At 46.3% G+C, this 12,546-nt stretch overlaps 1 protein-coding gene across 11 annotated transcripts in view; it reads right to left on the bottom strand.

Moving 5' to 3' along the window:
• CDKL3 (cyclin dependent kinase like 3) overlaps window positions 1-7,801 on the bottom strand; it is a 37,185-nt gene extending 29,384 nt beyond the window's left edge. For 10 of the 11 annotated variants that reach the window (XM_075131282.1, XM_075131283.1, XM_075131281.1 and 7 more), the window contains exon 1: window positions 7,628-7,801. Coding sequence is in view for 1 of the 11 variants with exons in the window: in XM_075131284.1 (XP_074987385.1) it covers window positions 7,628-7,648 (21 nt within the window). In the remaining 10 variants the exon portion in view is untranslated. Of the gene's footprint in view, window positions 1-7,622 lie in introns of all 11 variants that reach the window. The other variant, XM_075131278.1, reaches the window with a different exon arrangement.
• Between the last annotated feature and the right edge of the window lie 4,745 nt (window positions 7,802-12,546).

The following is a 12,546-nucleotide window of genomic DNA, read 5'->3' as shown; positions in this document are numbered from 1 at the left end:
AAATTATTTTGCGGCATACACTATATGTTTAAAAGAACAATTTGCAGACAACGTTAGCAAGGTGAATTACTCCTACAGACAGCAATAACTCCATTGTACATTTAAAATATTTGCTTCTGTGTGTGAAATTTATCCCAGTAACAACAATAATAGTCTGACTGGACGGCAGGATCAGGCCCTTTCTCAAATGTGCATTCCCAGTTCAACCAAGTGGTCATCTGCAGGATTGGTCTTGTAGACAATATCTAGAAACTCCCTAAATAGCAGTACATTTAAAGCAATTTTTGTATTTAACTCTCATTAAAAGGAAAGGAACAAACAATGAAACCATGAACAATATAAGAAGCAAAGTTAGTGTGATAATATTCAAATCATTATACAATTCTAAAAAATGTAAAGGTAAGACAAAAAATGATCAACGAGAAGACTTTAACAACCTAAATAAAGTCAAATTTAACATATTTCAGAAAGTTCATTCCAATAGTGAAATCAAAATCATAGTCCAAAGAGTGGTTTCAGAGTAGCAGCCATGTTAGTCTGTATCCGCAAAAAGAAAAGGAGTACTTGTGGCACCTTAGAGACTAACAAATTTATTTGGGCATAAGCGTTCGTGAGCTACAGCTCACTTCATCGGATGCATGCAGTGGAAAATATAGTGGGGAGGTTTATATACACAGAGAACATGAAACAATGGGTGTTACCGTACACACTGTAAGGAGAGTGATCAGGTAAGGTGAGCTATTACCAGCAGGGCGGGGGGACGGACTTTTATAGTGATAATCAAGGTGGGCCATTTCCAGCAGTTAACAAGAACGTCTGAGGAACAGCGGGGGTGGGGTGGGGGGGGAGGAATAAACATGGGGAAATAGTTTTACTTTGTGTAATGATCCATCCACTCCCAGTCTTTATTCAAGCCTAAGCCCTGGTCTACACTAGGACTTTAGGTCGAATTTAGCAGCGTTAAATCGATGTAAACCTGCACCCGTCCACATGATGAAGCCTCTTATTTCAACTTAAAGGGCTCTTAAAATCGATTTCCTTATTCCATCCCTGACAAGTGGATTAGCGCTTAAATCGGCCTTGCCGGGTCGAATTTGCGGTACTGTGGACACAATTCGACGGTATTGGCCTCCGGGAGCTATCCCAGAGTGCTCCACTGTGACCGCTCTGGACAGCACTCTCAACTCAGATGCACTGGCCAGGTAGACAGGAAAAGAACCGCGAACTTTTTAATCTCATTTCCTGTTTGGCCAGCGTGGCAAGCTGCAGGTGACCATGCAGAGCTCATCAGCAGAGGTGACCATGATGGAGTCCCAGAATCACAAAAGAGCTCCAGCATGGACTGAACGGGAGGTACGGGATCTGATCGCTGTATGGGGAGAGGAATCCGTGCTATCAGAACTCCGTTCCAGTTTTCGAAATGCCAAAACCTTTGTCAAAATCTCCCAGGGCATGAAGGACAGAGGCCATAACAGGGACCCGAAGCAGTGCCGCGTGAAACTTAAGGAGCTGAGGCAAGCCTACCAGAAAACCAGAGAGGCAAACAGCCACTCCAGGTCAGAGCCCCAAACATGCCGCTTCTATGATGAGCTGCATGCCATTTTAGGGGGTTCAGCCACCACTACCCCAGCCGTGTTGTTTGACTCCTTCAATGGAGATGGAGGCAACACGGAAGCAGGTTTTGGGGACGAAGAAGAAGAAGATGATGATGATGAGGTTGTAGATAGCTCACAGCAAGCAAGCGGAGAAACCGGTTTTCCCGACAGCCAGGAACTGTTTCTCACCCTGGACCTGGAGCCAGTACCCCCCGAACCCACCCAAGGCTGCTTTCTGGACTCGGCAGGCGGAGAAGGGACCTCCGGTGAGTGTACCTTTTAAAATACTATACATGGTTTAAAAGCAAGCATGTGAAAGGATTACTTTGCCCTGGCATTCGCGGCTCTCCTGGATGTACTCCCAAAGCCTTTGCAAAAGGTTTCTGGGGAGGGCAGCCTTTTTGCGTCCTCCATGGTAGGACACTTTACCACTCCAGCCAGTAACACGTACTCGGGAATCATTGTACAACAAAGCATTGCAGTGTATGTTTGCTGGTGTTCAAACAACATCCGTTCTTTATCTCTCTGTGTTATCCTCAGGAGAGTGAGATATCATTCATGGTCACCTGGTTGAAATAGGGTGCTTTTCTTCAGGGGACACTCAGAGGAGCCCGTTCCTGCTGGGCTGTTTACCTGTGGCTGAACAGAAATGTTCCCCGCTGTTAGCCACGGGGAGGGGGGAGGGTTGAGGGGGTAGCCACGTGGTAGGGGGAGGCAAAATGTGACTTTGTAACGAAAGCACATGTGCTATGTATGTAATGTTAACAGCAAGGTTTACCCTGAAAGAGTGTAGCCACTGTTTTATAAAATGTGTCTTTTTAAATACCGCTGTCCCTTTTTTTTTCTCCACCAGCTGCATGTGTTTCAATGATCACAGGATCGTCTCCTTCCCAGAGGCTAGTGAAGATTAGAAAGAAAAAAAAACGCACTCGTGATGAAATGTTCTCTGAGCTCATGCTGTCCTCCCACACTGACAGAGCACAGACGAATGCGTGGAGGCAAATAATGTCAGAGTGCAGGAAAGCACAAAATGACTGGGAGGAGAGGTGGCGGGCTGAAGACAGGGCTGAAGCTCAAATGTGGCGGCAGCGTGATGAGAGGAGGCAGGATTCAATGCTGAGGCTGCTGGAGGACCAAACCAGTATGCTCCAGTGTATGGTTGAGCTGCAGCAAAGGCAGCTGGAGCACAGACTGCCACTACAGCTCCTGTGTAACCAACCGCCCTCCTCCCCAAGTTCCATAGCCTCCGCACCCAGAAGCCCAAGAATGCGGTGGGGGGCCACCGGCCAACCAGCTACTCCGCCACAGAAGATTGCCCAAAAAAAAGAAGGCTGCCATTCAATAAATTTTAAAGTTGTAAACTTTTAAAGTGCTGTGTGGCATTTTCCTTCCCTCCCCCACCACCCCTCCTGGGCTACCTTGGTAATCATCCCCCTATTTGTGTGATGAATGAATAAAGAATGCATGAATGTGAAGCAACAATGACTTTATTGCCTCTGCAAGCAATGATTAAAGGGAGGAGGGGAGGGTGGTTAGCTTGCAGGGAAGTAGAGTGAACCAAGGGGCGGGGGGTTTCATCAAGGAGAAACAAAGAGAACTTTCACACCGTAGCCTGGCCAGTCATGAAACTGGTTTTCAAAGCTTCTCTGATGCGGACTGCGCCCTCCTGTGCTCTTCTAACCGCCCTGGTGTCTGGCTGTGCGTAACCAGCAGCCAGGCGATTTGCCTCAACCTCCCACTCTGCCATAAATGTCTCCCGCTTACTCTCACAGATATTGTGGAGCACACAGCAAGCAGTAATAACAGTGGGAATATTGGTTTTGCTGAGGTCTAAGCGAGTCAGTAAACTGCGCCAGCGCGCCTTTAAACGTCCAAATGCACATTCTACCACCATTCTGCACTTGCTCAGCCTGCAGTTGAACAGCTCCTGACTACTGTCCAGGCTGCCTGTGTACGGCTTCATGAGCCATGGCATTAAGGGGTAGGCTGGGTCCCCAAGGATACATATAGGCATTTCAACATCCCCAACAGTTATTTTCTGGTCTGGGAATAAAGTCCCTTCCTGCAGCTTTTGAAACAGACCAGAGTTCCTGAAGATGCGAGCATCATGTACCTTTCCCGGCCATCCCACATTGATGTTGGTGAAACGTCCCTTGTGATCCACCAGAGCTTGCAGCACTATTGAAAAGTACCCCTTGCGGTTTATGTACTCGCCGGCTTGGTGCTCCAGTGCCAAGATAGGGATATGGGTTCCGTCTATGGCCCCACCACAGTTAGGGAATCCCATTGCAGCAAAGCCATCCACTATGACCTGCACATTTCCCAGGGTCACTACCCTTGATATCAGCAGATCTTTGATTGCGTGGGCTACCTGCATCACAGCAGCTCCAACAGTAGATTTGCCCACTACAAATTGATTCCCAACTGACCGGTAGCTGTCTGGCGTTGCAAGCTTCCACAGGGCTATCACCACTCGCTTCTCAACTGTGAGGGCTGCTCTCATCTTGGTATTCATGCGCCTCAGGGCAGGGGAAAGCAAGTCACAAAGTTCCATGAAAGTGCCCTTACGCATGCGAAAGTTTTGCAGCCACTGGGAATCATCCCAGACCTGCAACACTATGCGGTCCCACTAGTCTGTGCTTGTTTCCCGAGCCCAGAATCGGCGTTCCACAGCATGAACCTGCCCCATTAGCACCATGATGCATGCATTGGCAGGGCCCATGCTTTCAGAGAAATCTGTGTCCATGTCCTGATCACTCACGTGACCGCGCTGACGTCGCCTCCTCGCCCGGTATCGCTTTGCCAGGTTCTGGTGCTGCATATACTGCTAGATAATGCGTGTGGTGTTTAATGTGCTCCTAATTGCCAAAGTGAGCTGAGCGGCCTCCATGCTTGCCTTGGTATGGCATCCGCACAGAAAAAAGGCGCGGAACGATTGTCTGCCGTTGCTCTGACGGAGGGAGGGGCGACTGACGACATGGCTTACAGGGTTGGCTTCAGGGAGCTAACATCAACAAAGGGGGTGGCTTTACATCAAGGAGTATTTTAGGCAGGACTTCACGGAGGGTTCCAATAAGAAATGGTGCACCTAAGTTATTGTTCTTATTGGAACAATGAGGTTAGTCTGGCCTCTGATTGATACATGGCTAGATTTACCTTGCTGCACCTTCTCTGTGAGTGACTGCAGTGTGACCTAGAGGAATGAGTCCCCTAGACAGGGGAGGGGGAGAAGCAAATGAGTACAAAACAAATCTGGTCTATTTCTTGTTTTGATCCACTCCATCTATCTTTTACATCTTTGGCTGGCAGCAGAAGGTGCAGAAGGACTGCAAGCCATCCACATCTCATGGCTGCTCGGCAGAAGACGGTGCAATACGACTGCTAGCCATCCCCATCTCTTGCCTGCCTGGCAGAAGATGGTACAGTACGACTGCTAGCAATCCGTATTGCCTGCCTGCTCACCATAAGACGGTTCAATAGGACTGACTGCAGGATTAAAGAGAATGACGTGATCAAGTCACTCCAAACTTAGTCCCTGCGCCCATGTCTGTCCAGGCGCTCCCGGCCGACGCGGCCAGGAGCACCTCGGACATGACGATGACAGCTACCAGTCATATTGCACCGTCTGCTGCCAGAAGGCAATGGGTTGCTGCTACTGTGTAGCAATGCAGTACCGTGTCTGCCAGCACCCAGGAGACATACTGTGACGGTTACCTGAGCGGGTTCCATGCTTGCCGTGGTATGGCGTCTGCACAGGTAACTCAGGAAAAAAGGCGTGAAACGATTGTCTGCCCTTGCTTTCACGGAGGGAGGGAGGGAATGGGGGCCTGACAATATGTACCCAGAACCACCCGCGACAATGTTTTAGCCCCATCAGGCATTGGGATCTCAACCCAGAATTCCAATGGGCAGCGGAGACTGCGGGAACTGTGGGATAGCCACCCACAATGCAACACTCCGGAAGTCGATGCTAGCCTCGGTACTGTGGAAGCACTCCGCCGAGTTACTGCACTTAATGCACTTAGAGCATTTTCTGTGGGGACACACACACACTCGAATATATAAAACTGATTTCTAAAAAAACGACTTCTATAAATTCGACCTGATTTCGTAGTGTAGACATACCCTAAGTTAATTGTATCCAGTTTGCAAATTAATTCCAATTCAGCAGTCTCTCGTTGGATTCTGTTTTTGAAGTTTTTTTGTTGAAAAGTGGCAATTCTTCAACTTAGGCTTGAATAGAGACTGGGAGTGGATGGGTCATTACACAAAGTAAAACTATTCCCCCCCCCACTGTTCATCCGATGAAGTGAGCTGTAGCTCACGAAAGCTTATGCTCAAATAAATTTGTTAGTCTCTAAGGTGCCACAAGTACTCCTTTTCTTTTTGCGAATACAGACTAACACGGCTGCTACTCTGAAACCTGTCAGATGTTCTTGTCACGGCTGGAAATGGTCCACCTTGATTATCACTACAAAAGGTTTCCTCCCCCCACTTTCTCGCTGGTAATAGCTCACCTTACCTGATCACTCTCATTACAGTGTGTATGGTAACACCCATTGCTTCATGTTCTCTGTATATATAAATCTCCCCACTGTATTTTCCACTGAATGCATCCGATGAAGTGAGCTGTAGCTCACAAAAGCTTATGCTCAAACAGATTTGTTCGTCTCTAAGGTGCCACAAGTCCCCCTTTTCTTTTTAGTCCAAAGAGTGTTGATCAAAATCAGTCTACTGGAAACTCCTTTGGTCAGAGAGCAGGGCCTCCCTTATAATCTCTGTTTGGAATTCCTGAATATCTCCACAAGTTTTTAATTTAGCCATACTTCATGATAAATTTATTCACCAGATTTAGTTATTAAAAAGCTCATCCTCTTTTCATATAGTATAGGTGCATAAGATAGGATTAACTTTTTGAACAACTATTACAAGAAATAGAGCTTTAACCAAGGCAAGAATAATTTGACCTCTACATAGTTTGTACCACTGATTACATGAATACACAAAATTTGCTCTATCTACAAATGAGGAAGGGGCATAAGAATGAGAAAATCACAACTCCTTCACTGACTAGTCTGTGAGAGCAAAATCACTACATTTATTGGGGTGTGGTGAAAGCAAGCCAGAATAACACTATGATTCACTTGCTCAAACTCTGTGATCTGGAAATGTTTAAGAAATAACCTATGTCATTTTATGGACGGCAGGTGCTTCTTGAGCATTCAGACAAACCTTAGCTACCCTATGGGGCTCTGCCCAGAATCTTTCACATGGGTCACCTTAAACTCTTCCCAGGAATTGCCCACACAGCCACAATGCTTGAAAAAGAGTACCAAATCCCCCCTGAAACCCTGATCTAACTGTCTAGGAATGTATATTGAGCTTCTTAGTGCAGTAGCTGCACTTCCCCCACACGGGGGCACATGATTCCTCAGGGAAGAGCCCAAACCCTCCCTTCTTCCCAATTACTAGGGCTATAAACGGAGAGAGGATAGTTACATTCCACACCTTGCCAGATTTATTACACAGCTGAGGAGGGCCCTGACTGGATGACAGCTGCCCCCTGAATCCCAGAGAGGCCATGGAAAAACTCAATCACTTGAGCCCTTGCTCCTGATGCTCTAGAGCAACAATCCCCCAAGTGTCCCGCCAGCTCCCAAGCCCCGGCAACATCCCCTGGTGCCCGGACCAGCCACCAACCCCAACCCAGCACAGTCTTCCCCCAGCCTCAGCTACCCATCCGGTCCAACCCCCCAGCCCCTTCCCCCAGCTCTAACTACCCATCCAGTTCAACCCCCAATCCACAGCCCTAGCTACCAGCCCTAGCCCGAGCTACCCATCCAGTCCAACCCCCGTAACGCCCAGCCTAGCTACCAGCCCCTTCCCCCAGCCGCCCATCCAGTTCAACCCCCCTTAGCCCCCCAACCTAGCTACCTGCCGCCTCCCTGCCGCACCCGCTTCCCCTGCCAGCCCCTCGGCTCTCCCCCTGGCCCGGGCAGCTCCAAGCCCCACCCGCCCTGAGCTAACCTGACCTGCTCGAGCCCGCTTTCCATGCTGGGCCCTTCTATCCCGGCTCGGCACGCCTCTCCCTCACGGGCCTTGTTACCATAGCAACCACCAGCTACAGCAACGGCGCTCGCGGGATCGGGCCGCGGTGCTTCCGTGACCGCACCGCGTTCCACCCGGAAGTGACGTCATGGCGCGGGGGCCTGCTCGGCAGAGAGGGAGAAGTCGGGGCTGCTGGGGGGTGTTAATGGGGACGGGGGAGAGCAGGGGGTGGGGCTCTGGAACCGAGGTGGGGGTGGGATTCAATGCGGGGGGAGAGGGGCGGGTGGCTGCCGGTGATTGGCACAATAATGGGGGGGGGGGTCTGGGCTTTCAGGAGGGGGGCGGCGGGAGCGACAGCGACGCAGCTGCCTGGCACGTCACTGACCAGCAATACAGAGCGTGGGCAGGAGCCCAGTCATGTGTGTCAGGCCCCCCTGCCCACGCGCGGGGTCGGCACGGACACCCTGCTCTCCCGCAGCCTCGGCGGAAGGACGCGTGTCACGTCAGCCTTGTATTTGCTCACACATCGGTCAGGCTCAGAGCCTGGGGCAGTCTTGTGCGAGTTTGCTGCGGACAGATCATTCTAGGCAGGGTTCCCGCTAATCTACATGTGCAACAAACACACAAACAGCAATTCTGAACGCCTTACGAACTCTTATAGTGTCTACACATGCATGAAGTGGCAATTCTGAACGCCTTACGAACTCTTATAGTGTCTACACATGCATGACGTGGCAATTCTGAACGCCTTATGAACTCTTATAGTGTCTACACATGCATGAAGTGGCAATTCTGAACGCCTTACGAACTCTTATAGTGTCTACACATGCATGACGTGGCCTGTCCTACTGAACAAGCTCTCAATATATTTATGGTTACATAAATAAGATAACAAAAATGCAGTTTAAAAAGCCAGAGCAGGGGTCAGCAACCTTTCATAACTGGTGTGCCCAGTCTTCATTTATTCACTCCAATTTAAGGTTTTGCACTCCAGTAATACATTTAAACTTTTTTTGAACGTCTCTTTCTATATGGCTATAATATATAACTAAACTATTGTTGTATGTAAAGTAAATAAGGTTTTTTAAAATGTTTAAGAAGCGTCATTTAAAATGAAATTAAAACGCAGAGCCCTCCGGACCAGTGGCTGGGACCTGGGCAGTGTGAGTGCCACTGAAAATCGGCTCACGTGCCGCCTTTGGCACACGTGCCATAGGATGCCTACCCCTGATCCAGAGGATAGAGTTAAGGTTGTGATAAAATACCAACTTCTTTGGGCTTGGTAAGAATAATGGGGCTATGGTTATGTTAATATATTGAGAGGAAGCATGTTATAATTCTTTTCTCAGCCTTTACCTGCTCCGTTTACGGCTCAATCATTGCTTTGTTTTGCTGCGTCAGAAGTAGTCTGGGAAACTGACTCAGTCACAGTCTGGCTCCCAGTTTCCTTCTGGTTCTGGGAGGCGGGGGGGGGGGTGGTGGTATCCAGCACAAACCTTATACCTGGTACAACGTACAGTCCTTGGTGCTCCACACATCCACTACTAGTGGCGGCTTTGCAGAAGCAGCTAATCATGATCCTTATATCCAGTCATTCCCCTTCAGAAGAGTACAGAATGCGTCACATTCTGGTCCCTTACACTGTAAACTTTTGGAGCAGGGATTGTCTCCCACTATGTGTTTGTAGAAAACCTAACAGAATGGGGCCTCAAACTCAGCTGGGGCCTCTAGGTGCTACTGTAAAAGAAAAAAAAAGTTTATGAGAGATGCCTTTGAATATTCATTTCCTTGATTTGAGGTGCTTGGAGTGTAGATTATATTATAGGTCTTGTCACTCAGTCTTGTCACTGAGGCTCTGATCCTGCTATACGCTCCACAGGGACATTGCAGGAACAGGGCCCTAGTAGCCTGAATTTTTTAAATGAAGTTTTGCGGGGTTTGAAATACCATAACAAATATAAAAGTAAATAAACAGTTCAGCTTCATTGCCATTTCCTAACATTTATAAGGCTTATTAAGGGCAGAAATCCCTTATTTCTGCATGTAAGAAGATTTTCTGTTTGAGGCTATGTTATAAAAATGTCTTGTTTATAATCTGAGAGCTATTCAAGATTTTAACAAAAATAATGTCACTGTCTGAAAATATGACACTTTTGATTAAATTTCTGCCATAATCAAATGTTATCCCTTTTCAGGGGAAAAATAATTAGGAATCAATAACTGACTTAAAACCAAACAATTGTATTAGCTATTACAGTGTTATTCTGCACATTCCTGAATGAAAAAAAACTAGTGATGTTTTAAATATATGAGACCATGTAAGAAAAAAATTCCAGTTTGAAACCTTTTATAATTAATCATGGTAATGCAGTGTTGCATGATGAGTAATAGTATATGATAAAGTGAAAGTAATATTTTAACTAAAATGTCCTTAGTGAAATACAATAGGATGTAACTGCAATAACAAGTTAAGGTCTATTTAACAATGTACTGCAGGAGAACAATATCAGCAGACATGTCTAAAATGACTGTTCCTGCAGTGAGGTTTTTGGTAAATACCAAAAATTCGCTATTTACTGAAAGATTCGGTTACCAAGATTCAGTAAATCTTCATAGCCAGGGAATGATAAGAGAAACCCTAAAATCATATGCATATTAACTGCATACTTTGACTACTGCAGTTGTGATTTAACTTAAAACACAACCCAGAATGAATTTAATTTGATTAAAAAAACCCTCCACATAATCCACCTAGTGTGACATATATATAACCTGAAAGAGAAAATGCACAAACCTTTGTTTTTATTTTTCTAAGAAAATAAATTAATTAAAATGTATCTTTAATCTCAGGATAAAATAAAATATCCCTTAATTAGTTAAAATTAATCTATACGTTATGGTCACACTATGACTGATTTTGGACAAAGCACTGTGCAATATAGTCATGAACTAGCCAGCATGGATGGATACCACTGCCCTCTACTGGATGGAATCATAACTGCTGAGGTATGTGTCATAGGCTGTACTCTGCCAGTCGCTAATGTAGTGAAGGTCCCCTTCAAGGAGTAGGGAACTATGCTTTTGGCACAGGAGATCTGAATTGTATCCCCACTGCCACCACAGAGTTTTTGGTAGCAAGGGTATGCACTATATTAACAACAGTGAAGTAAATTAATTTTGTTAAACTAACATTGTTATTATTATCATTTATTTTATTATCTATTACCTATATAGGGCCAAACGTGCACATGGCTTTTACAAACATAAAGTTGGATAATGTCCTTCCCCTGAAGAATTAATAATTTAATTTGCACAATATAAACAATTTGAAGGCCAGGTACGCGAGAGAATTAGAGATGACCAGCAACAGAATAAAAGTGAAGGAAGTCAGGGGAGCAATTTTGAAAGAGAGCACACTTAGCACATGGGCAGAGGGAATTATTTCCCATTGATATAGGAAATAATTCTGCATTAACAAGGATGAACTAGCATTAGCTAACTTAATAGATCCTTTCTGTCTTCCATTACAATGATTTTATAAGATTTTTGTTTCTTTATATTCAGCCCTGACCCTGCAAACATGCCTAACTTGCAGGTGAGCAGTTCCATTGTCTTGGGACAATGGAAATATAAACATTCTTAAAATTAAGCATGTAAATAAGTGTTTACATGATGGGGGGCTTAGATTATAAACTCTTTGGGGAAGGGACCGTCTCTTTCTATATGTTTGCATGGCAGCTAGCACAATGGGATCTCTGAATAAAGCACACAAAGCAGCTTTAGTGTAGAATCTACTTCATCTAGTAATAAGAAAATACCATTATTAGCTAACACAGGTGTTTTTAAAATACTGCATTAGGGGTTACAAATAATTAAGGGCCTGATACTCCTCCTCAAGTATATGGGTAGCAGGAAGCTAAAGCAAGCAGGTAAGGGAACAAGTGACAGGTCAACATTCACACTAAGGGTTAGGTTGGCATAGCTGCATCATTCAGGAGTGTGGATTTTTCACACCCCTGAGCGATGTGGCTACATCAACCTAAATTTTAAATGTGGGCCATGATTCAGTTTAGCTGCTTCTCTGCTCCACACTTGAATTGCCATAGAGTCCCCACTGCATTGTGAATGGGCTTCTGGGTGGTCCAAGGGTAGCTTTGCCAATTTTGGTTGGAAATTTAATCACATGCTATAAGCTTTACTTAAATATTAATCTTTAATTCCTGGAGGCTCCAGGCCAACCCTGGAGGGTTGGCAATCCTACTCAGGGAGACAGTGTCCTTACACAGATGGAAAAACCTCTTCTGTCAGCATTGGCTGCATCTTCACTACTGGGTTATGCTGGGGCAATGTAGCTATACCAGTATAGTCCCTGTAGCGCAGGCATGGCTTCTGTAGCATGTGGTTCTTGGGGACTGTGCTGGAAGCAGCGTTACCTATGCCCTGTGCCTGATAGCCCCTATTGGGGCTGGTTTACACATGAAACGAAAGGCATTCTGGAATAAGATGAGGTGTGAATTTAAAGCAGAATAGCTACTCCCAAATAGCTCCATGTGTGGATGTTCTTATTTTGGAATAAAAATGGCTTTCTCTGGTTTAACTCAATACACTTCCAAAGCAGAAAAGCGGGGACGGGGGGACTGCAGCCCACTTTGCTCTCTGCTCACCCTGTGGCACTGTGAAGCTTGCATGCCCATCTGCACACCTGGCAGGTGCGGCTAGGCGGGAATTTGCCAAGGCCGCTGAGGATGTACCTAAGGCAGGGACCCCAGTATTTCTCTGTGTGCAGCCCTGCTGGGACAATTTGTATAATGGGGGGCACTGAGAGCCATTGAACCAAACAGTAAACCCTCTATATGATGGGAACCACTTCAAGCCAGGCAGTGCAGCAGCACCGCTAGCTCCA

This window comes from Caretta caretta, chromosome 8, assembly GCF_965140235.1.
Source record: "Caretta caretta isolate rCarCar2 chromosome 8, rCarCar1.hap1, whole genome shotgun sequence".
Taxonomy (NCBI): Eukaryota; Metazoa; Chordata; order Testudines; family Cheloniidae; genus Caretta; species Caretta caretta.
The sequence above is the reverse complement of the archived record's forward strand: the minus strand, read 5'-3'. Positions and strand labels throughout refer to the sequence as shown.